A 25,068-nucleotide genomic window follows, 5' to 3' on the forward strand; every position below is an offset into this window, starting at 1 on the left:
CACTTCTAGCTCTCTGGACCTCAGGTTCCTCATCAGTAAAATAAGTGAATTATTTCAAATTATGAAAGCCGAGGCCGAGTCCTCCATGACTAAGCATTACCAAGTGTTTGCCAGTATCTGGTTCTTCTCCTCTTCTGGAGCCACATGACTAATTCTGGCCAATCACATATAAGAAGTATTGTGTCACTTCCAGGCTGTGGAAACCTATATATAATTTTGGAGTTTCTCTGCCCTGCCAAAACAATAGAGAAGCTTACATGTTCCAGATAATGTAGCCAAAAGATAGTGGAGCCACTCTATTTGGACCTACTTTGAGCCTGTAACATAAACGTGAAATATATTTGACTTCTATAAAGCCATTGGAATTTTTTTTTAAGATTTTATTTATTCATGAGAAGCACACAGAGAGAGAGAGGCAGAGACACAGGCAGAGGGAGAAGCAGGCTCCATGCAGGGAGCCCGATGCAGGACTCGATCCCAGATCTCCAGGATCATGCCCTGGGCTGAAGGCAGGTGCTAAACCACTGGGCCACGAGGGCTGCCCAAGCCATTGGAATTTTGACATTAATTTGTTCTGTCCCATAATCTAACTTATACTAATACATTAGATCTAACTCTCCATGGTTTTGTGGGTCACTCCATATTATAAAGATTTTTTCTACTATATTGTATGTGAATAAGAGTACTATGAAGGAGTTTGAAGCCCACATTTTTCTCAAATGATCAAATAAGTTGGTACCTATTAAATCAGTCTTTAAACACAAATCCCAATCATTACTCTCTATTTCAGTCTGTGTCTCTGAAAGATTGATTGCTGACATACTTTCTGATCCCCAATTATTTTGGCTCTATTTTTTAATAGAGAAAGCAGCTGGTTTATTCCCTCATTCAGAATACCTTTCCTAGCTGTTTTAAGCATGAAATTGCATAGAAAAATACAGCTTTCCATTGTTTCTAACTTATAAAAATGTTTTGACTATATGAAGAGATGAATATTACCACAAGACTGCCACATGTCTCCAAGGAAGGTTCAAACAAACTCTATTTCTTGAGCATGAAGTAGGTCTGTCTTTCTGATAAAGAAACTTTCTTGGAAACAGTACCCAACCCATAGGCTTACACCTTAAGCTAAGATGTTTTGGTCGAACACAGAAACCATTGTCCTTAATGCTGTGAGAATAATCTGAAAAAAAAAATCTGCTCAAAAGATTCTCAATTTACAATTTTTCATACCATATAAAATATGACATTTCCACACCTGAGATGTTAGTCTGATCTTGGCGGGGACTTGAGAGCAGGGCCAGTGACATAACTTACAAGACCAATATAAATAAAAATGTAGGACCCCTTGCTCAAAAAGTAGTATGAAAATGTGCTAAGGTTAAAAAAATAATAAAAAATAAAATAATAATAATTTAAAAAATAAGTAAATAATAAAATAAAAAAAAGAAAATGTGCTAAAGTACTAAAATACAAAGCTTTTTCCTTTTTTTAAAGAATTTATTTATTCATTCATTCATTCATGTATTATTCATGAGAGACACAGAGAGAGAGAGGGGCAGAGACTTAGGCAGAGGGAGAAGCAGGGTCCATGCAGGGAACCTGATGTGGGACTTGATCTTGGGACTGCGGGATCACACCCTGCACCAAAGGCAGATGCTCAACCACTGAGCCACCTAGGCATCCCAGCTTTTTTCTTTAAAAAGAAATATATAAAGCATAATCAAAGGGTGATACATGATTATTAGCATAAACCTACAGATAGCAAAAATTTTTTATATTTTTGAGGTCACAATTATACATAATAAGTAATACTTTATTAATGTGATACTTGACTGATCATAAGATTTTTCTGGCTCATTTTTCTTTAAATTCATTTATTAGATGGTCAAAAGTGATACACTTAACAATTTTATTTTAAATGATACAATTAAAAGCAAATCAGTCACTTTGGCAAATGAAACATCACACATAATTTTTGGTAATTTTTAATTTTGAGAAGAATCTGCTGATAAACTGACAATGGAGCTTTTAGGAATATTTTATAGACTGTGACAACACTAGGATAGATTTCTGATAAATTATTTCAAAATATAAATTCTATCTCTTGAGCTTATGACACAGAACAACTTTTCTAAAAAAGATACAGCTCTTTACACACCTTAGTTTTATGTATGTCAGAAAATCTAATTTTAAATATAAGTTTGTTCAGTGTTGGTTTTCTCTGGTATATCCCATAACTTGTAGAGGTCATACAAGAAACCAAAAGTCACTTTTGGCTTGTATATAATGATCTGTTTATAGTTTGTATATAATGATTTGTATATAATTCAAAACTCCTACTTATGCCTTCTATTGCCGTATCTTCCATGACAAAGAAAAATTAATTTTAAAATTATCTTCCTTGGGGCACCTGGGTGGCTCAGCAGTTGAGTGTCTGCCTTTGGCTCAGGTCGTGATCCTAGGGTCCTAGGATCAAGTCCTGCATCAGGCTTCAGGTAGGGAGCCTGCTTCTCCCTCTGCCTATGTCTCTGCTTCTCTCTGTGTCTTTCATGAATAAATAAATAAAATCTTAAAAGTAAATAAATAAAATTGTTTTCTTCATTAACTGATACATTTGAAGCTGCATATGAAAATAGTGTTATTTTCCATGAGATGCAACAATCTTTACATTTAATTTCTAAACCCGTGGATATTTAGTTTGCAATGGTGCAGCTGGTTTTGGGGTTTTGTTTTGTTTCGTTTTGTTTTTTAGAGAGAGAGAGAGAGCACACGTGTGAGTTGGGGGAAAGAGGAGAGGAAGAGAGAATCCTAAACAGGCTCCATGTCCAGCACAGAGCCTGATGCGGAGCTAGATCCCATGACCTGAGATTATGACCTGAGCCAAAATGAAGAGTCAGATGCTTAACCAACTGAGCCATCCAGAAGCCCCTGGTGCAGCAGATTTTAAAACCTGATTCTAAACTCTTTGAAGAATTCCTGTATCTCCTCAATGTGCTTTATTGCAATGTCCATGTGTATGCTTTTATTTTATATCTATTTTACTGGATGTATATTGCCTAAATGCTACCATTCTCATCTCAGTGTTCAGGCCAGAAAGCTAATATTTTGCTTCAGGGATGGGTTCTGGGAAAAGACAGGCAAGGCAGCCTCTCAGCACTGCTACCACCACTGCTGCTTCTCCTGCTGCCACCATCACCGTCACCGATAAGGGCCCAGGCCCTAGCCCCAGCCACACCCTCAAAGCCCTGTGGTGCCCCAGGCTGCTTCTGGATGAGTGTGCACACCAGGCAGCCAGGCCAACTGTTTGGCACAAACACTGTCCATTGCCCACTATGCCTGTGGCCTGAACCCGCATATGCATTCCCAGCATATCTCCTCTGTTCACACACCTGCTCTCTTGTCTCATCAGACTTCATTTGTAAAACACAAGGTCAAAGATAAAATCAAGAGTTTCAAGACCACAACAGAAGAGCAGTAAGCCATGTCTAGGGCCCTGTGCAACTGCACAGGTCACACATGCCCTGCTCAAGGCTTCATGATATATCTGTAGAAATTACTTGGCCCCTTGTATGAATGACTATGGAGACATACATTTATGCCTTTGGCTTTCCATCCTGGGAATACATACAGATGAGCCATGGATGAGGGTGTTATTGACCACTATTAGTTTCTCTGCCTCTCTGCTGATCTAAGCTTATCCCTTTCTGATGAAAATGCTGGATACCAAGGCAGTCTTTCTTTGGAGGAAGCTCTTCATAGATTCAGATGAGAGTTTCTTTTCCCAAGATTCTAGAGAAAATGGGAGTAAGCCAGCAGGATGGGACTAGCATTTATTGAGTACTATGTTAATTTATACCAACTGATTCATTTAACCCTAACAGAAGTTCTGTTAACTCCTTATGCATGAGAATCTGAACTGAATGGTTGAAGGGCTTTCCCAAGATTACACAGCCTGCAAATGGTAGAGCAGAGATTTAAACCAGGTCTGTCTGGCTGCAAAGACTTTGAGAAGCTGCTTCACTGTCCTGAATGTGAGCACTGGAGACAAACTACCTGGGTCCAAATCCTGACTGTGCCACATGATGTTACTTCCTAGAGCCTCTGTTTCCTCGTATGCACAATAGAGATCAGACTAGTATAGTACCTACTTCATAGGGTTGATTAGAAGGTTAAGTATGTAAAGCATCAAGAACAGTGCCTGATACTTAGTAAGCCTACAATAAATGTTACTACTACCATCATTACTGTTGTCACCATTCCTTTTCCCACTCCACAGTCTCTCTTCACAGCTCAGAAAAGAATGTCAGTGATCAACAGAAGAGAAGAGCTTACAGACAACAGGGGGCTGGCTTCTGCTGTTCGACTTCCAGAAAGTTCCCCTAGAAGGCCTTCTTGCACATGATGTGATCACTGATCCAATTCTTGCTCCTGGCAGCCCATTTCTGTAGGCCTCTTAGATTCTGATATTCCACTGGTCTGATCAATTTCTGTCTGGGTTGTGTGTGTTGCAGGTATGAAACATCTCTATTGGATTTGGTTCAATCTCTGAGTCCAAAGTCTGCTCCCAAACCTCAGCCCCATCCCTCCAGAGAAGCTGGGGCCTGGAATCACAGTACTCGCCGACTCAGTCCTCGAAAATCAACATGGAACAAGATGGGGGCAGGCAGGACCCCTGAAGACCTGGAGGAGAATCAAATTCTGGAAGATATCTTTTTCATTTGACGTTGAAACACACGCTACAGGATTCCCATACGACATGTGTGGGCTTCTTTATATACTGATCTAGGATTTTAAATTATTTTATTGCAAAGTAACCGTGTCTCTCCTTTCACAATGGCCTCTCTCACTAACATCCTGTTATGTGTTGAACTAATCATGCTACAAACCCAGGGTGGTTTTGATCATACCAATCAGTAGGTAACATATTAAGGGGGCATGGGAGTGGAGGGCCATATCTTTCCCGTGCCAAGCAGAGATTAGAAAATTAACATGGAATACCTTCTACATGCAAAGCCCTTTGCATATTCAGCCTCATTTCCACTGTTTCCTTCGCAATGCCTTATTGGAAAACGTTGGCTTTCTTTTGTACACAAGGAAAACCTTTTCATGGAAAGATCCCTCTGATTGAAATGGAGCCCTTTTGTAGCATAAGCAGTTTCAGAAAGAAAGAACCTTTACCTCTCTAGCTCTCCTTCACCTCTGTATACGGGTAGTCATTTAATTCTGAAGTTGGGCTTAGTGCCCCTCCCCGTTGCTTGTGACGTCACCAGGACCAGTCTTGAGTCCCTTCCAGGAGTCATCAGCCCTTAACCACAGGGCACAGTGGGCCGGAGGGAGGGACCCAACCAACCCTTGGAAACCAGCATTAAGTAACACACCTGGAACAACTGCCCTCTGGAAATAAAATGGAGGCACAGGCCTGACATGCTTTTCCTGCCATCCACTCATTTCCCAGAATAAATAAGAGCAATAACTCAGTACTTTATATTGACTCAAGTGTCTATATTTGTGAGCTGTTCATGGCTGTGTCTGGGGAAGATGCCACTAGAGAGAAAGGAGCATCAGCTGCCACAGGCTGATTGGCTTTCCCTGGTCATCCCTCTTACGTCTTGAGGATCAAAGGCCCAAGGTTGACCAGGCCTTTTATGTGCTCTGCTCTGTGTTACTGTCCCATGACCCCAAAGAGCCCTCTCTACTTGCCAGATTTTCCTCCGCCCCTCCAAGCAGCATCTACCAATCTTTCCCACTGGGCCTCCATTTAACCCAGAGAAAGCTTGTGGAAGAAGTACACTTGAGACCTCATTCTCTGTTCTCCTATTTGGCAGAGCTCTTGAGATGGGTCCTTCAGCTTACAGGGGCTTTAGTGGGCTCTTGTGCTAATGGGTAGCATGATGAGCCTGCTAGAGCCAGTGAGTTGACAACTTCCCAGTCATTGGAAGCAAGGGAGATGTGTCCTCAGAAGTGAGTAGTGGATGACTTTATTTCATCTGGAGGGTATCGCTTTCTTTCTCTCTCCCTTCCACCCAACTCCAGACTTGAAGTGGGACCAAAAGTCTTTATCAGTGAGCATTGGTAGCCACAGTCAGACCACCCAGGGTAAACTGCTGTTGGTGAGCCTGCATAGCTTCCCTGAATTCTTTATCAAAACTAGATTATGTCAGCCTACAAAAGCCTTGTTAAATAGATTCTTTATCTAGATAGATCTAAATCTCATTGTCTCTTCTGGCTGAGGCCCTGTCACCTCTACTTAGCCTTCCCTCCCTTTGATCTTCTTGCTGTTTGGGGAAGAGAAAAATGAGATCTACCAACACCAGTCCTTAATCTGAGGTCAAGATTAACAAATTTTAGGCATTCAATTACAAAGTTGAAAAAACACTGCAGATTATAGTGTCCTTTTAAAGTTCACCTCATGACAGGAGCTGAGTCAATTTCATCCCATTTCAGAAAGCATTTGGAAAATTGAGTTTCCTTTTGGTATAGCAAAATAGGGAGCAAAAAACTGAGAGCCCTTAGCCATTTTCTCAATTAAATTTAGATTTCCAGAACTCTCTCTTCCTTGCCCCATAAGTGTCAAGAGCACCGTAAGTACATCCATCTCCCTTGGATCAGCCATAACTACACTCCCTCATTTGGAGACCAGTGTCTTTACAGCTTTCTAGAATAAGAGGATGCCAGAAAGACCAAGAAAAGGATTATTTCTTTAAGAAGCTTGTTGCCTTTAGAAGAATCATAAATGAGAGATATAAGCTAAGGGCTTTTGGCTGGGGGCAGGAGTGGTCACGTGCCACAGATTGGAGTTTAACTGCTTCTTTACCTCCCCCTGCATGAGCATTTTGGAAGAGCAAAGATGGATGTTCAGCAGAGCATCAATCAACTTATTTTTTATATGCTACATTCCCCCACCAGTTGCCTTTATCCTGTAGGCACTTCCTGTGTGTCAGGACAATGGGATGTGAATATGTGCCTAATCCATTGGCTTCCTTGTGAATTGAACAGCGTATGTTAGCATCTTCATTGTCTGACTTTGAGATATGTATATGTATATATATGAGAAGTTTGTTGTAGAGCCTGTAAGTTTGGCCTAATTGCAGATTTCCTACAGAGAGAGGGCCTGACACAGAGGAGTCTGCTTTCTTACTGGTAAAGTGCTCCCAACAGTGACTGGATGCCTCCAGCTGCTTCCTCAGAGCAAGACTAGACACATACTAGGGGTATTGCAGATAATGCCACAACATCGCCCACCCTGCTGCCCATCACTCTGTGAGAGAGAAACCAATCAATGTTTGCACCATGGGACTGGACAAAGTATGTCCATTCAAGCTCCTACAGGGGCACAACATGCTTGATTTAGGAAACTAAGGTCAATCAAGGAAAAGCTTTTGCTGACAAGTCATCCTTCCTGGAGGCACACTAGAGTTCTTCCAAAGCTGACCCCCATTGTGAGGACTTATCTAAAAAATCCCCAATGTCCTGGGGAAGGGAGGAGCTCTCTCCTCAGTCAGAGCCTCCCTTTCCACCCGGCCCTGCTCCCAGCACCACGGCCAGAGACTCTGGGAAGGGATAGGCCTAAAGGAGCCCAGCTAGATGAAGTCTGCCATCACTAGTGAGGTGGACGGAGGTTTTGGCAGACCCCTCCCAGCTCAGGCTTTATCCTCACTTCAGAGAGTATTGTTTATATACATATGAGATTTTAAGTTAATAAATTATCTCCATGGCTATTTTCCCCATGTGGTTTTGATATCAAATGGTCCCTTCAACACCCCTCATCAGATCGGCAGAGGTCCAAAGCAAGAGCAACACTCCAGGTTATCAAAATGTTATTCTTTTCAGTATGTGTTAAAACAGCAGGAGCTTGGGTCAACCAAAAGAAAGGAAACGATTTGTCACATCCTGATAGGTTTTCCTGGTTGACTCCCACTCGCTCCCATCATGTGGACACCAAGCCGCCTCTTGGTTGTGTGGTTGCTGGAATGGAGCTTTCAATCTGTGTGCACCTCTGAGTCCCTTCCATTTGCCTGTCCCCCAAACTACTCAGCAAGGAAAAACTATCACAGCACTTCGAGGCAGGAAAAATGGCCCTATCTAGTTGACTTTAGGTGCTAAGAGATGTTAGGCGAGGGCATGTGTGCCGGAAATGCCCAGTTTGGGGATCATACGAGTGGATTCAATTAATGGCCAGAGACCCTATCCTGCCTCTTGTTCCCCAGGTCAACCTGGCACCTCCACCTGACCAAGGAGACTGCAAATGCCCCTCAGGTGGAGGTGGCGAGAACACAATTGTCAGTCAGCTCCAAGCCCTCTGTGCCATCTTATTCAATGCTTATGAAAGTCATACTTTTAAGAAATCATTTGTATATGTGTTTCTTGTAAGCCACCTGTAGTCCTTTATGGAATGAGGACAAGGGTATGTCTGTGCACACCTAAGGTTCTCAAAGTGTTACCTTGTGCACCAATAAAGAAAATGAGGCATAACAAGCCCTAACTAAGGTCATCAGCTAGTAAAGAATAGAATTCCAACTTGGAATCTGGGGTTGGGAGAGTCATTATTCCCTTCTTCCCGTCTCCTCCTTCCTGTCAAACTCACAAGTAATGGCAGGTCCACCTCCTATTTCTTAACACACCCCCTTACCTCTATCTCTGCTGGTACTTCTCTAGCACAACAGTCTCTGCATTTGTCTTCCTACCAGATGGCCTTGAACAAGTGACTTTACCCTTTGCCTCACTCTTATCTGTAAATGGGGATCATAACAGAACCTACCTCAAGGGGTTATTGGGGGGCGCAGTGAGCTAATGCATGTCGAGTGCTCAGCACAAATAAATAAGTACTCATAAGGTTACCTGTTACTGTCCTCCAGGAAGCTACCAGGTCATCTTGCCATGTCGCATCCTGGCTTAAAAGTGTTGGATAGTCCCAGTACTTAGTTTCCTGTTGTGTTTAAGAGAGAGCTTGACCTTCTGAGCATAATGCATGAGGATCTTCATGATTTGGGTCTGCACTGCACAGCTCTGGCCCCACTGTTTTTTTCTCTTGACTTCTGTGCTCCAACCACTATGAACTTCCATAGTTCCTGAAGGCACTATGATATCCTTCTCCTGACCTTGTGAGCTTTCTTAGTCCTTTGTATGTCCCTTATCACAACACTTGCTATGCTAGAAATGCCTGTTTATCTGATTCCTCCTTCAGCCTTACTACTTGTGAGTTGTACACATTTAGACACGTTATACTTTATACATTTAAACTGTGTTGTAAAGTTAAGCTTCATAAATTATAACTCTAAGCCTCGGTTATGATCATTTATAAAATTACTTGCAAAAAGGGGATGGTAATTCCTACCTTACAAGTTGATGCCTGGATCACTGGCCCAGAGGCCCAGAGGAAAGCCAGAATGATAAGGCAAAACTTGTTCCTGCAAGTCAGCCTAGGCAGGGTGTCCAGCAGAGCCAGAGGGGGCTGCGTGGAAGGTGGAGGGACCAGAAGACCCAGGAGTAAAGAACATTGTTGGGGTTTGTGAGAGAAGAGGAGATGTCTGGCTGGAAGACCAGGGCCCAGACAGGGCATGGGCACCAGCTTCGCCCTCCCCTTCCACTGCTCTCCAGAGCTGGGTGGCCTTGGCGGGCACCTCACTGGCACCACTGCACAGACAGGCCCTGGCCTGACCACTGCCAGGCTGTCCAGGGTCCACTGTCCTCTTGTGCTGCCCTTATAAGCTGGGATGTCCCCACTCTTTGTCCTTCTCTTCCCCAGTGCTGAGCTGAGGAGCTTGGAGGAAGGGAAGGCCAGCTGTCCTGCTGCTTGTTGCTGCTAGCTGAGACAGTATGAACTCTGCAGCCCCGATTTTCAGCCTCTTCCTCCCGGCTGGAGGTGATTTAAGCTTGTTGGATTTATATAACATTGGGAAACGGTAAACTGTGTAAATTTGCTATGTTTTCCAGGGACAGTTATTTATGGAGAGGCATTTTTAACTCAAGTGTAGAAGTGTTAAATCATTATAATAAATTCATGCTATTCAGACTTTCTTACATTGTAATAAATTTTTTCTAAGCATGAATGAGGAGATCCATGATTCCTCTAATATACCATTATGTATTTCTTCTCAAAATGACACAACTTACTATATCAACTTGGAGAATAATAGAAGGAGATTTACTGTGCTAGAGGAACAAAAGTCGAGTAGGAGTGAGTGTGAGAAGGGCCCTAAGAGCAGCGACCCTCCAGCAGAACTTCTCCCCACCTCTCTGGTTGCTTTTGCCCTACTAGGAGGAGCGGCAGGTACAGCCGCAGTACGGGAGGGTCTGGCGAGGGGGCCACCCCCACATCTTGCAGGTGAGCTTAGGAAAAGAGCAGAGAAGTGGGCCAGGAGCCCAGGGGCTTCTGTCCCCTACTATATGTGTTGGGGGGGGCGGAGCAGGGAATAGGCTGTCTCAAAAGGGAAATGTCCCCTGGCCTTCCCAAACCATCAGTCTGGGTAGAGAGCTGCCTTGTCACCCATCTCCCATCTCACTCTTCACCTGGATGCTCACCTGGACTGGAGGATTCACAGCTTTCATCAGATTCAAAAAGTTCAGGACACACTGGTCTTCCATAAACTCTGACACATTTTTTTTTGATTGCCCACCATGCACTAGGCACAGTCCCCTGACCTGGTGCCTGACCCTGCACTGCATGCAAGAGCTACGTCGAACTACAGTACAGCTCCCACAGGCCAGTCATCACAGAGGCCTGAACAGGGGCTCCTAGGAAGGGGAGGTTCTTCACTCAGAACCTTTTTTGCTGAGCAAAGGGACATTTTTGCTGGGCAAAGGCAGGGAAAGAAGGGTTCCCAGCAAGAAGCCATGTCTCAAATGCATGAAAACAGAGAACCCCCAAAGTCAGGAAGTTCCTGGTCAGCCTTAAATACTGGGCCTGGTGTTTTGGATTTTTTAAAAAGATTTTATTTATTTATTTGACAGAGCATACGCAGGCAGAGGGAGAAGCAGGCTCCTAACTGAGCAAGGAGCCTGATGCAGGGCTCCATCCCAGGACCCTAGGATCATGACCTGAGCCAAACCGACAGAGCCACCCAGTTACCTCTAGGCCTGCCACAGGAGCAGGAGGGTCTGGTGGAAAGACACCTGCATAGGTTCCCAACCATGGCTGCTTCCCTGCTGCATGTCCCCTCCCCACTTGGGGCTCCCGGTTCCCTCCTCAATGGATGGTGGGTGGGGAGCCGGTCCCTGCAATGCCCAGTCCAAGAGGCTGACAGCTCTCTTCAGGCTGACCCAGCAAATTTCAAACTGGCCACCTTTTCTTCATTCTCTTTTGAAGTCAGACTTACAGAAAAGTTTTGGAAACAATACAAAGTATTCCTGTAAACCCTTCACCCATATTTCCCAAGTGCTAACATTTTAAAACCATTTGCTTTATCATTCACTCTTTCTCACACATATATAAATACATATATTATTTTTTTCCTGAAATACTCAGCAGTAAACTGCAGACATAATACTCTTCTTTCTCCTAATAGTTTAGCATGGATTTCCTAAAAACAGACCATTCTTCTGCATGACCACAGTACCATGATCACAGGAGGTTAACATCAACACAATGCCATTATCTCATCTGCAACCTTAGCTGAAGTTCTGCCCAATTTCCTTCCTAGCTTAGTTTCCTTTCCTGAAATTTCCTTTTTAACAAAAGAAAAAACAATTCTGTCCTGGGATCGTAAGCCACATTTAGCTCTGAGATGAGTACAAGCCACCTGTTTTGTAAAATGTTCCCCAATTTGGGCCTGTCTGTTGTTTTCATAGGATTGCATTCAGGTTCTGCATTTTCAGCAGGAGTAAGTGGTGCTGAGTCCTCGGTACATCACACCAGGAGGCCCATGATACCTCTTGCCTTCAGTCCAGGGGATATTAACTTTAATCACCTGACTAAGGTACAATTGTACAATTAAATTTTCCTTTGTAATTTATTAGTGTGGAAAGTGGGGGATACTTGGAGACTATGTAAATATTGTTTCTTTTTTTCCTTATACCTACAAGTTTCAGCATCCTCTGATGATTCAGCACATTCCATGTAAATCCTTAGTCTTCTACTAGGTTCTGACTACCGTCTTTGACAAGCCCAGAGTTAGACAGGAGATTGGAAAAGGAGACAGCTCATTTCTTTTCCTCAAGGACTTCAGCTAGGGAAGGGACCATATATACAGAGCAGTACAGAACAGTGTGGAAGGAAAGCCCAGTGGAGCAGTCCTCACTCTGAGGCCAATAGGAGGTCAGAAAAGAGGTGCTCAGCTGGAGCTAGAGCTCTCTGGAGCAATGGACCCTGAACCAAGGGCAGGGAGAATGTGAATGGTCAGAAATCTGGAACGACAGGAGAATCTGTGTCCATAAGCCATCTGTGAGGGCCCCAGGGACCTTTTCCTAAATGCCTGTCATCCCACCAGCTCCCCGGGTAATGAGAAGACCGGAACCACCAGGCTTTCTTCTAATCCTTGTGCAAAGTTGGGGCAAGAGGAGGCAGAGGGAGTGTACCAGGTCCATAGTGTACCAGGTATGGGGTATTCAGAAGGGGTCCAAAGGCGGCAATCCCCCCATGCCACACCTTTCTCACTCATTTGGCAAACACTGCAGAGCACCTAATAGGTGCCAGGCATTGAGTGCCATGCTTGAGGCACAAAATACTCTCGAGTAGTTCTCGATTAAAGGATACCTAGAACCCAGAGGCCTCTTAAGTTTGCCCAGCATTCAGGGCAAGGCAGCAAGTGTCAAGACTTGCTTCCGCTTCTGCTCAGAATCAAGAGCAGAATAAAGTGGTGGGTAAAACAGCTGTGTTCTCTCATTCAGATGGCTCTTCTCTCCAGAGCTAGGCTGAGGACATTTCACAGGCTCCCTCCTCTGCCCTCTCTCTTCTCCATGGCCCTTCCCAACACTTAGCAGAGAGCTGGGCCAAACTCCTGAGACCCAGGACACCTGCTTGCTTGGCAGAGGAGAAAACTGGCAGGGGCAGAGGTCTGAGTCTGGGACAATCCTGCTTCCGTTCACTCCATCCCGTGGTCAGGTTGTGTATCTTGGTATGAGGCCAGGGAATACAGTCAGCGAAGAAGCTTCTGAGGGAAGAGTTGTTAGGCCAGTGCCTCAACTAGGGAGTCTCTCCCACAGCAATAATGATCACAAGTGCAGCATCTGCCAGCAGGGGACCTGGGCTCAAACTCCAGCCCTGCCCAACCATGAGACTGAGCACAAGCTTATACTCTGTAAAACAGAGTCTGTAAAACAGGCTCCAGGGTTATGGGAAAGGTAACTGGCATGGCATCGGTGAAATAGGCAGGACGGTGTCCGGATCATCAGTAGGTGGATTGCTTTTAAGCCAGGCCCCGTGTCGTCCCCAGCATATTCCCCACCTATGTACACATCTTGCAGTTCTTCAGCAGCGCCAGGGTCCTTTGTTCCTCCAGGGCCCCTCTCTGGGGATCCAGTTAACCCTTGCTCACTTTCCAACACTCAGCCCAAGTGTCCCCCCCCCCCAGACAAGATTACCTACCTTCCCTCCTCAGGGCTCCCCCAAGCCCTGCACCACACTACCCTGCAGTCAGTTGTCTTTGCTTGGCAAGGAGCCTCCTACGGGGGGATGAGTGTAGCTGATTTTGAATCTGGGCTCTGTTACTTTCTTGCATTGTGATTTTGGGCAAGTTATTTACCTTCCCCAAGCCTCTGATGATTCATTGGCCAAGTAAGGTGATAGCACCTTGCAGAGTCGCTTGCAGGGTTAGAAAGAATACCCATAACACACTCAGCATTGTGCTCGGAGGGTGGCAATGTGTGTGCTGTCATTATCACGTCTCCCCTGATCCTCAGCACAGTGCTGTTATGTAGGGAACCAGTGTACCCCGCCTTCCACGATGATTTTCATTTAAAGACTAGGCAAACTGAGGCCCAAGTCTGACCCAAAGAAAAAGGCCTCACTGTGGGATCTGAGGCCCTGAGCAGTACTGGGGTATAACAGGGCAGGTGTATTGGGTCTGCCTGGTGGCCCTCATGGTAGTTCCTGTTGAGTCCATTCCCTGCCCACGCAGGCTAAAAATGAACCACAATTGCCTGGCTTCTGAAACCCCTCTTGGGACCCCAGGGAAAGGTAGATGGGAGACAAAGTTGGCAGCATATGGGTCCAGCGATTTCCTGCCACCCCAGTGCCCCCAGCCTGGGCCCCAGAGCTGGGCCCCAGGAGGAGGTAAAGAGGGAGGGGCAGTAGCCAAGATGATTCACATGGAGACTCTGGAGACAAGAGGAATCCTCATACCTCAATTAGTGGAGTATGGGACCCCCAGAAATGGTCAAATCTTCCCCTTGATTTGGAGTGATGGAGAGCCAGTTTGCATTAATCTTCAGAATTTGCTTATAGTTTTCTCCAGAGTTCAGTGTGGAGAAAACAGAGTGGACAAAAGCACAAAAGGTTTTGAACCTCAGGTGGTTGCATAAACTGTTAATAAATATTCCATTTATTTCCACTGAACTTCCTCTCCTTGCTAAGAATAAAAGCTAATTGGGTCTTTGGGTTTTTCTGTTTCCCTCCATGCTCCCCCTCTGTCCCCACTGCCAGCAAGTACTACTAGGGTGGGAGGACTTTGGACTCCTTAGCAGCATGCTAAGTACCATGTCATTCACTCAAGCCTGAGAAGCCAACTCCAGCCCAGCTGATGAAGGGGAGGAGGACAGGACCTTTCCTGGCACCTGAGCCGACATAGATGATGCATTTCCCAAAGGTGAGATTGGGTGGTTGAAAGACCCGTGAGCAGGAGTGGGGAGCTAGGAGGCTGGACACAGCATAGGAGGAAGCTGCTGTGGAGAGGGTCCACAGCCCGGGCTGCTGAGGTATGGAGATTCAGAGCACCCACCATTCTGCACACAGCCCTGGGCTCAGACCCTGACTTGGGTCATCTGGGCAAGGGACTGCACCTCTCTGAGTCTGTTTCCTCATTCATATAATAGGGACGAAAACACCCACCTTGGAGCATTAAGTGGGGTTGTAACGAGACAGCTCAACACAAGGTCTAGCTCAGAGCCAGCGCCCCTAAGTGGTAGCTACACCCACGGCTCAGAAAGAAGAGCCCAAACGATGAGTGTGAGGGCCCCGATTCCTCTCCCCAGCCGTCAGGGTCCTGAGCATCCTTGGGGCCTGGGCTTATCTGCTGGGACCCCCACAGGCCAGCTGTTGGAGCCTGGCGCTGCCAACTGCCCAGCTCTGGGTCTCCCCACTGAAAATGAGAATAAGGGCTGAGTTCCTCATGCCAGTGACCCCCACGTACACACGTGTAAATAGGGTAATAGAAATAACTGAGCACACTGGCTGGAAGAGGTGGGAAGACTTTTCACCGTATACTTCTTCATACTTTTTGAATTTTGAAATATATGAATATGTTGCCTTTAAAAAAAACAAGGAACATTTTTAAAATGCAAAGACCAAATTAATATGTAGCCTGAGGCCATGTGACCCCAGAGGAGGCTTGTAGACAATAACAGCCACAGTGTTGCCAGGAATGCTCTTGGGATAAAGGGCAAGGAGAGGAAGGGGCATGGGAGCAGCAGCTAATTGGGGTCCCTGGGAAAGAGTGTGAGCAGCAAGAAACAGAGGTGTGTGCACCTCAAGATGACAGGAATTCTCTGGGAGAGTCGCAGGGCTGACTGGACTGGGAGAAGGTGGCTTACAGTGGTCTGATGTCAAGTTCAAGCTTGCTTCAATTAGGACGTGAAGTGTCGATCCAATGGAACTAAGGAAAGGGACAAAGGGGATCGAAGCCTGAACTGTTCATCCTCAGTATCTATTCTCTCCCATCATTTACAACTCAGAATCCTTGGGGCAGCAGGAGGTAGCCGTGCATGGCTGTCTCATGTACTCCTCGCAACCCTTGGGGTGGTAGTACTATTATCCCCATTTTAGGGAGGAGACTGGGGCTCAGAGAGGTTAAGTAGCTTTTTCAAAGTGACACAGAAGATATTTGAAAGAACTGGGTTTGCATATGGTCAGACGTCAAAGCTTATGCTTTCTTCACTCCCATACTCTAGTCTCTGAGCCTCCTCCTGGTCTAGGCAAATCATGGTTAGACCCCCACGGAAGGTGCAAGCCCAGAGGGGGATGTTCGGAGCTCCTGAAAGGGATGAGGAGTTAGGCTAGCATGAAGGAAAAGGAGTTTGGCTGATAGGAGGGGCCTGGGGTGCTGGGGCAGGCCTGAAGACCAGACACCAAGGGCATGGGGGAGACAGCAGGGAACCGAAGGGAGGACTCGCAGGGAGGAGGGCAGCTTAGAGAAGCAGGATGGAGGGGCAGAGAGGCAACTCTCAAGTCAAAAGCCTATACTTGCAAATACTCAGCTGAGGGGAAAGAGAGCTGGCTACACACTGACTCCGAGTGTGCTATTATTTAAAAAGCATGTTCAGAACACCCACCCCTCTGGAACATGTCTTCAGTGGTCTGCAGGCAGTGCTTTCCTTCCTTCCTTCCCTCCCTCGTTCATGCAGGCAGTGAATCAACAGTGACGAACGTCCACCCGCCAGGAGTGAATCGTCTACTAGAGGTGGGGAACCAATGGTAGCTAATACTTTTTACTCGAGGGTGGATTCCATTTTGTGAGAGAGACGCATAGTATTCACCGCCAAGTCTGATATGTTCCCTTGGGCAGGGCTAGTCCCTGAGCTCACGGGCCCAATGTCCCTTGACCCCCTTACCCGGATGGTGGGGTTCGCATTGTGGTTGGTGGCCCAGTAGACCTCATGCCAGAGGGAGCTGCAGGTTTGCCCAGCTCTCTGGCAGTAGAGCTTGGCAGGCAGGAGGCCGGAGGACCTGGAAACACTGGTGTGGGTGGGGAGGCTCTGATCCGTCTGTGTCTCACTACACTCCGTGTGCGGGAGTGCGTGGGATCCAGCTCAGAATAGGAAAAATGTCAGATCTCTATAAAAACCCAGAAAGAGATGGGAGCTATTAACTAAAAGTTCTAACTAAACACATTCTTTTCATATTAGCATCACACAGAAAGGGAGAAGGGAGAGAAAATGAGTACAGAGTGAATGGAGAGCTGAAGGCCTTTGAAAATCCCTGGGGGATGGGGGGGGGCAGGAGCTGGAAGGAGCCCTGGGATCTAACCAGGAGCCAGCACCTGCCCCAGGATAAGGCTGGGGGAGGCCACCAGTTTCCCCCAACAGCTGCCCCACAGGCCACACCAGCCTCTAGACAGCAACACTGCATCAAAAATGTTGAGGGCTGGGACGCCAGGGTGGCTCAGCAGTTGAGCATCTGCCTTTGGCTCAGGGTGTGATCCTAGGATCCGGGATCGGGTCCCACATCGGACTCCCTGCGTGGAGCCTGCTTCTCCCTCTGCCTGTGTCTCTGCCTCTCTCTCTCTCTGTTTCTCTCATGAATAAATAAATAAAATCTTTTTTAAAAAAATGTTGAGGGCAAACCAAGATACTTATCAATGAATTACTTGATATTTAGGATTTGCTGCAAAAATAATTCATGAGTTCACATATGTTAAAGCTGGGTGGGGGGCGCCTGGGTGGCTCTGAGCATCTGACTCTTGGTTTCAGCTCAGGTCATGGTCTCAGGGTCCTCGGACTGAGCCTGTGGCTGGCTCAGAGTTCAGTGGAGAGTCTGCTGGACATTCTCTCCCTCTGCCTCTCCCCACTTCACATGCATGTGCACTGGTGTGCTCTCTCTAAAATAAATAAATAAAAGTTTTTAAAGGAAAAAAAGCTAGGTGGTAGTTTTTTTCCTTTAAACACATGGAGGTTCTTCATGTGGGTATCTCTACTTTTCATCATGCTTGAGATAAAAAATGTATGATAAGCAAAAAGTCTTTCGAATGGGGAAGCTATGAAGAAATAAAAAACTGCAAGTAGAAGAAGACTAGCAGAGGAATATAAGCCATAGGATATAGGCAGAAATTAATGAGAATTGGGTCTTGGGTTTTCTTAAATAACACTGCAAATCAGGGGTTCTTGGCTAGGGGATGATGGATGAGCTGTGGTCCCTGAGCTCCCTGTAATCGTGTGCAAAGTGACCCGATAGTCTTCAGCAAGTTTTCAAAGAAGCTGGGACTTTTCCCCAGAGGTTAATAAATTGTACTTTCTCTTAAACATGCTATGCATTCATTAGTCACTGGGTGTGTGGTTTTTAAGTAGAGGGTTTATTTTACAGAACTGGCATGTTCACATCTGGTTCCCATGTTTTCAACTCTCAGTCAGTGGTACCTGGAACTGAACAAAACTGGCCAACCCCCTTCACAGCCCAGCTCCCTTGGGGCAGCCCCCAGGGGCCCCACAGCCCCTGAGCCTCATCAGTGGAGGTAGCAGTGAGCTGTGCCAGAGAGAAGGACACCCAGTGGGGAGGGGAGGCCCTGGGCTCTGAGAGTGGAAGCCAGAAGTGGTGTGGAGGCTGTTATCCCTCTGGTTTCCAGCTGGGAATGTCCAACAGAAACCATGGTTTTGAAGAGTCTGAGGCGTAAAACCCAGAGAATCCCTTAGAAAACACCTACCCATTCCTCACAGGAGAACCTAACGCCTGACATGATGTCATGCCCTTTGCAGTAAATTCTTTCAAGAAGGCCAGCTCCCTACAAGCTCCCCAGAATGGGCAGAGCAGGCTGTCACCGGGGTCACAGCCTGGTAGGGGAAGTGGGGCTAGTTTTAAGGGACCTTGAGGATCTCATCTCGGAATCATCTCCACACTTAAGTCAAGGCTTGAAGGCCTGCCCCACCTCCTAATGCATTAGGGCTAACATTTCACAGGCTAGTGTGAGAAACAAGGACTTGGCCCTTGGCCTTGGGAACAGAGGTGGGAAGAGAGGACTGAACACTAGGTCCAGGTATTACTCGGGAGCTGGGGCTCTGACTTCTGCTCTCTATACACCCTGCAACAGAGAAGACATCTGAGAGCGGAAGCCATTCCCCACTCTTCCACAGGAGGGCACAGACAGACCCACAAGGACTCTTATCTCCCAGCACTCCAGTCTCCTCCCTGACCAGGCACCTGAAATCGGGAAGCCTTCCTGCCCCCTCACATGGCAAGGAAAGGAGACCCTTGGTGGGCTCTGCTCGTTCTTAGAGGAGACCATGGGGCTGAAGGGAATGAGACAAACTGGAGAAGAGATCCGTCCCAGGACAGGGGCTGATGAAGGCTTGTGACTGAGGTGCCTCTGGGCTCTCACTTCAGAAGGACCTGCTATCTATTAGCCACCTCCCCACCCCCAAATCCTGACTCCCAACCTTCCTCCTTTGGACCGCCCGCAACACACACACAGTTTCTGTCTCAACTCTCCCCTGGCTTTCACGGTTTGGACATCTATGTCCTGAGAGAGAAGTGGGAGCACTCCAGGCAGTTCATCCCTCTACACCACCTGCCCTCAGAATCTCGACTCCAAGGACATCCTCCAGAATGGTTTTCTGCATCCCTGTAAACTGTCAATGCAGTGCAACAAGGTGCAGGACCAGGAGAAAATGCTGTGTGGCAACTTTTGGGTTATGTCCTCATCCTTCCTCGCTTGTGGTCCCCGCCTCGGCTGCCTCCTTCCTAAACCCCTTACAGTGCTTCACCCCCAACTCAGGACAGGTGGCCTCAGGTTCCTCCTGTTGGGGAGAAGGGGGGTAGTTTCTGTTGTATCTGGGCACTATGGCCATCCTGGCCCAGGAGCCAAAAGAATGGGTTTGCAATGGAGGCTTTCAGAGACACACCTTAAGATGTTTCACAGTGTGGACCAGGACCTCCTCTCATGCCCCCCATCACCTCCCAGAAAGTACTCCCTACAGTTCAGATTCCAACCGAGCACACAGAAGCCATGGAGAGAAGGACCAAGCTATTGCCAATGGGCCACCTGACCAGATTCCGGGAAGCATAGACCACTGAAGAAGTCTTGTGTTGGTTTTTTTTTTTTAAACTGTGCTTTATTTAGGGCTAAGCTGGAGAAAGCGTCATCCAATAGTTACAGAAGGTTACAAGGAGTTTTAGGGAGTTGAGTGTGAAAAGAGCAGTTGTACTGAACTGCGGCTGTTTTTTTTTTTTTTTTTTACAACATCTGGACATCCTAAAAGGAGGAGCCAAGAGAAAGAAAAAGAAAATTTAAAAAATAATAATTAACCAACGAAATAGACAGAAAGAAAGGAAAGGCAGGAGGCCTAAGAGGAACCAGACAGTTGTCCCTGTAAAGAAAGAAAAAAAAAAGTGGGAGGGGGATGGTAAGTCTGAGAGCCCCCTGGCCTCCAGATGACCTGGACATCAATGAGAGGAGGGTATCAAGGCAGAATGCCAAAGCAAGTCTTCCCAACGGTGCAAATAAATTATAATAAATATGTTATACTTTAAAATATATGTGTTCTTAAATAATTCAGTGTTTTTTCTGATTCTGAGTTTTTTTAAGCAATGTCTTTTTAACTGCTCTAAAGTCATTTACCAAAGATAAATATCGTGCTTTCATTAAATAGTTTTCCTTGTTTTTTTCTCTATCATTACAATTAAAAGTCCTACAAAATATGCAAATTTATTTACAGAAAAACAGAGCCGGCATCATTTAAACATCCCTGTTTTTCAAAATTCCTTGTAAACAGTTTCAGAAATTCTTCAAAGATTGTTTATTTTTCTCTCTCTTGTTTAAGGTTTTTGTGTGTGTGTGTGTTGTTTAGTTGTTTTAAGATGAATTTCCCAGGTCTCCCTTGCCCGGAAAGTCTCTGGAGCAAGCATGGAAGGCGAGTGAAGCGGCAGGTGTCGAGGGCTTGCGGAGAGCGGGCGAGCGCGCGCAGCTCCCGAGCGAAGCAGGCGAGGGCGGGCGGCGGGGCCTTCCAGCGACGGCGCGGCCCCCAGCGGCGGTGGGCGGCGGCCGGGAGCCCGCAGGTCTGGGCAGTCCGGCCTGGCCCTCGGGGTGCACGGCGGCGTCCGACAGCACTCGCGGGGAGAAGGGATCGATGCTCAGTCTAAACTCTACAAAAGTACAGTCCTACAACATCTGGGATTTTAGCAGTAACGCTAACTTCTATAGGTTTTTTTTTTTCCTTTTTTATTTTTTTTTATTTTTTGCTTTCCTCTAATTTTTCTTCTATTATATAGGTATTTTAAACTTCTCCTTTTTAAAATTCTGTACAACTATTATGATTTTAAGAGGGGGAAGAGTTAGAAGCATTTACAGACTTTTCACAACAATTATCTTGCCTTGTAAGTCCCTTTTGTCCCCTCCTTGTTTTCTCACACTTCACGGTTAATGAGTTTTAATATTTTTGTTGCTTTCCCCAAATATCCACCAATTCGTTCATCTTAACAGCTCCATCCAGACATATAATACAGAAAACCATAGGAAAGTGTCATAGACTTGAATGAGGGTAATCAAAGCGCCTCTCAAAGTATCAAAGAACTATTATCTTGCTGTTTTAAAAGCATTGAAGCATTATTTTCCTTTTTTTTGTTGCTTTTTTGTTTTTTTGTGGTTTTTTTTTTTTGTTTTTGTTTTTTTTATTACATTTTTTTCATAGAATCGCTCTAAGCTGTTTCAAGAACAGCCATGAGGCAGGAAGGAGGTTCTCCTCCACCCCCCTCTATTTGACATAGAGCTACACAGCTGCAATAAAAAGTTTGGTCCTTTGGTCCCTAAATAGCTAAAGGAATGACAGATAGAGATGCTCAGTGGCGGCCTCCCAGCCGCCTCCTGGGGACCAGGCCCCGCCACACCGCTTGCCCCAGCCTGCCGCAGGTGCCCACGGGCTGGAAAAGCCCCGGGGATCGGTAAGCAGTGTCTCTTCCCACTTCCCAGCCCTCCAGCCTCCCCATCTGGTCTCCAGTTATTTTGTTTGAAAGTTGCCTTTTTTGTGTTTTTTTTTTCTCATTTTTCTTCATCTTCTTCTTCGTATCATAGATATTATTCCCCCAAACACGTGCCCTCTGAACTCCACAGACGCTATACTTTCCTTGAAGAAATGTTACAGTCACAGAGAGTGTCTGGAGTCTTCAGCTTGATTGATATTGGCTGATATGTCAAAGGTGTCATCCAACAGTTCTCATTTATAAATAGATATAGAGAGAGGTTTGTTTTTTAATGTAGCCCGTTCAGCATCCTGCCCTAAAATGAAGAAAATCGGGGCTGATTAAGTCAAGAGAGGAAACACAAAATGCATCCAAACACCAAAAGGACCCTGCCTCAGGGGTTAGGGTGGGAGTTCTGGGGGATGGCGGGAGGGAGGGGAGAGACCAGTATGAGAATTAGTCATGATCATGATACATAAAAAAGAAATTGACTCTTCCATTCAGAATAAGAAACCACTGGAGGTCTAGTGGCGATGGTTGTAGTTGAGGTTTGGTTGTTGGGAGAGGGGTCTCGATTTGGGTTCCTTTAGAGTTCTGGAATGGGGGAGGGGGGCGGGTGGCTAGATCTAAGGGAAGAATTTGGGACTGTGGGATATGATTCACAATTAAACCAATGTCTGAGGGATCTAGCCCAGATACAATATGTATACAGAAGCCTAGCAAACAAGACAGCAAAAATCTAGCAGCCCAACCCCCTCCTCCCCTGCTTGAGGAAAAGAAGCAAGACATCCGTGCCATGAATTTCGCTGAACCCTTGCCCAGTTTCCAGCCAACCGCTTCTTTCCCAAGGTCATAACTATTTGCGAGGCTATGTATATATATGTATATCTGGATATATGTGTAGAATATATTCACCTGCACATATGTGGATATACATGGATATGTGTGTATGTATATGCATAGATACACACATACACACACACACACACACATAATATTTTTCTCATACATGCCAGGGAATTTAGAGGAAATTCAGAACTTCAAGGGAGAGGATGGGAGAACCTAAAACAAGTTAGAACGGATTTCATCATCAAGCTTTTAAATAAATTAACTCAGTTCTCGATTTTGTTTTGAATGGTGACTTTTTTTGGTGTTTCATTTTGCCTTTAAGAAAAAAATCATGATCTGACTAGAATCAGAAGGAGAATGCTTAATCATTGTGAATTAACAAATGAGACTCATCTCCATTATAGCAAGCAGCTTCCACTTATACATGGGGGTGACTGGTTACATCAAGAAAGTTAGAACTGCAAAGCCCCCAGTTGAGGGGACAACGTCATGCGTATATCAATCCATGCTGGCAGGTTTTTCACACTGTTGATTCAACAAACAGCAAACCGTACACAGCAGTCTAAACAATTACAACACCAAATAAAATAATAATAAAATTAAAAAACACTTGTCAAGGACCCTTTTTCAGTTGTAAACAAAAAGGTGCATTTTGCTTTTGTCAGTACTGTTTTTTCCAAACCAACCAAAAAGCCCCCCCCAACCCCCAGGCCCCCCACCTCCCTTCCCCACATTTAATTTAGCAGAAGTGGCTACAATACAAACCTTACAATTGTTACCAGGCTCTCTCTCAGAGGTCTCTGGCTTTGTACTCTAGTTTTTTGGTTTAGAATTTTTTTTTTTAAATCATTCCATTACAGTAGAGATTTTGTTTTTGTTTTTTGTTTTGTTTTGTTTTGTTTTCATTTTTCCTTTTGAAGTGAGATTTAAAATAGCCTAACTGGAAAAAGACCAGACCCAAGAAAAGTGTCAATTGAAAAAGGCCCCCAAATTTCTAGAAAAAAATAAAATCACAATATTTTCAAGTGCAAGTAAATCAACCACGCATAGATATTTTTAAGATGTTTTCCTTATTTTTAAGAAAAAAAAATAATGGTTTGCACGGTTAAATGATCCCATGTCCGATAATTCAGGAATTCATCTTTATTTTTACTATTTTTTTTTGTTCTTTTGTTTTGTTTTTTTCTCTATGTGACATCTAGAGAAGCATAAAAAACGCTGAACAAGAAAAACCAAACAACAGAAAGTAAAACCACTGCAAGCACCAAGAACGAAACAAAAATGAGCACAGCAAAAAAGGTCGTGGCAGCACAAAGGTCAAGAAAATGCACGTGTGATCATGACTGGCCAATCATCAACTGATACAACATCCAAGAAAAACGCTCCAATCACAGCACCTCCACGAAACTTGACGGCAATTGTCATGCAACCGATTCTTAGCCTTGTTACATGACGCCATCATGTCACACTGTGAACTTTGAGTTGATTTGAACTTACGGATGGGGGACTGTTTTCTCCACTCTCATGTGATTACGTGAACTTTATTCCTAGCTCAGCGCGAGACTGTGGTGGATTTGACTGGCCCTGGTTGGGTTGTTGGAATTTGATTGAATGACAAAAGAAGAAAAGATTTATATATATATTTATATATGTAGAGAGAGAGAGAGAGAGAAAGAAAAGAGAGGACAAGAGAGTGTGGGCAAGGGGGAGGGAAGAGGCAGGGGCAGGTCGGGCGGGGTCGGGGAGTGTGGGAAGGCAGGGACGGTTGGGTGGAGGGTGAAGAAGGGCAAGGAAAAGTTAAAACGAAATCAAAAGGAAAAATATTTATACAGCACCAGACCACAGCATCAATCTAAAAGCTCTGATGAGAGAACAGCAGTCAAATCATAAGAGAACTGAAAAGAACTCAAAGGATGGAGGAAGCTGGCAGACAAACGACGTGGGCACATCAACGCACACGCACACACATACGCACACACGGTTGTTTATGCAGACACGTGGTACACTGTGAACAGTAGCAGAACCTCACACAGGGCCGCCGCTAAGGGCATCCATCATGCGTTGGGAGGAGGAGGAGGGGCGTGGGCAGTTTGGCAAGAGGGCTAGGAAAAAAATCAGACAGCCCCGCAAACCACCGTGGCCAGCAAGCACATCAAGGAGCAAGCTCTCTGCTCCGCATCCCCCTCGGTTCGCTCTCCCCCGGGGGCCTGCGGGAGGGGCCACGCTCTCCGCACCCCCTCCCCCCCAACCTTCCATGGCATCAGCCTGTAGACCGGCAGGGGGAGGCCCCCTCAGGGTGGCCCCACAATGCAGGGTCCATCAGAGGCCGGCTCAGGTGACTTGTACCCGAGGGGTCCATCCACGGGGCCCTCTGCTGCCGCAGTACAGTCCACCCGACAGCAGCTCGGTCCTCCCACCCCTCTGGTCCCGCCTTGGCCACCCTCCCCCAGAGAAGGGCATCT

General features: G+C 45.8%; 2 protein-coding genes across 68 annotated transcripts in view; one reads left to right on the top strand and one right to left on the bottom strand.

Moving 5' to 3' along the window:
* KIAA1328 (KIAA1328 ortholog) overlaps positions 1-5,488 on the top strand; it is a 366,532-nt gene extending 361,044 nt beyond the window's left edge. For all 18 annotated transcript variants that reach the window (XM_072829337.1, XM_072829338.1, XM_072829331.1 and 15 more), the window contains one exon: positions 4,515-5,488. In XM_072829337.1, coding sequence (XP_072685438.1) covers positions 4,515-4,725 — 211 coding nt within the window. In that variant the 3' untranslated portion in view covers positions 4,726-5,488. The remainder of the gene's footprint in view (positions 1-4,514) is intronic.
* A 15,916-nt stretch (positions 5,489-21,404) lies between these two features.
* The window catches only part of CELF4 (CUGBP Elav-like family member 4), a 296,711-nt gene continuing 293,047 nt past the window's right edge, over positions 21,405-25,068 (bottom strand). For 43 of the 50 annotated variants that reach the window (XM_072829362.1, XM_072829360.1, XM_072829365.1 and 40 more), the window contains one exon: positions 21,405-22,073. Coding sequence is in view for 9 of the 50 variants with exons in the window: in XM_072829354.1 (XP_072685455.1) it covers positions 22,047-22,073 (27 nt within the window). In the remaining 41 variants the exon portion in view is untranslated. Of the gene's footprint in view, positions 22,074-24,102; positions 24,191-25,068 lie in introns of those variants that run through there. The other 7 variants (XM_072829352.1, XM_072829398.1, XM_072829349.1 and 4 more) reach the window with 2 other exon arrangements.

This window comes from Canis lupus, chromosome 6 (assembly GCF_048164855.1).
Source record: "Canis lupus baileyi chromosome 6, mCanLup2.hap1, whole genome shotgun sequence".
NCBI classification, from domain to species: Eukaryota; Metazoa; Chordata; class Mammalia; order Carnivora; family Canidae; genus Canis; species Canis lupus.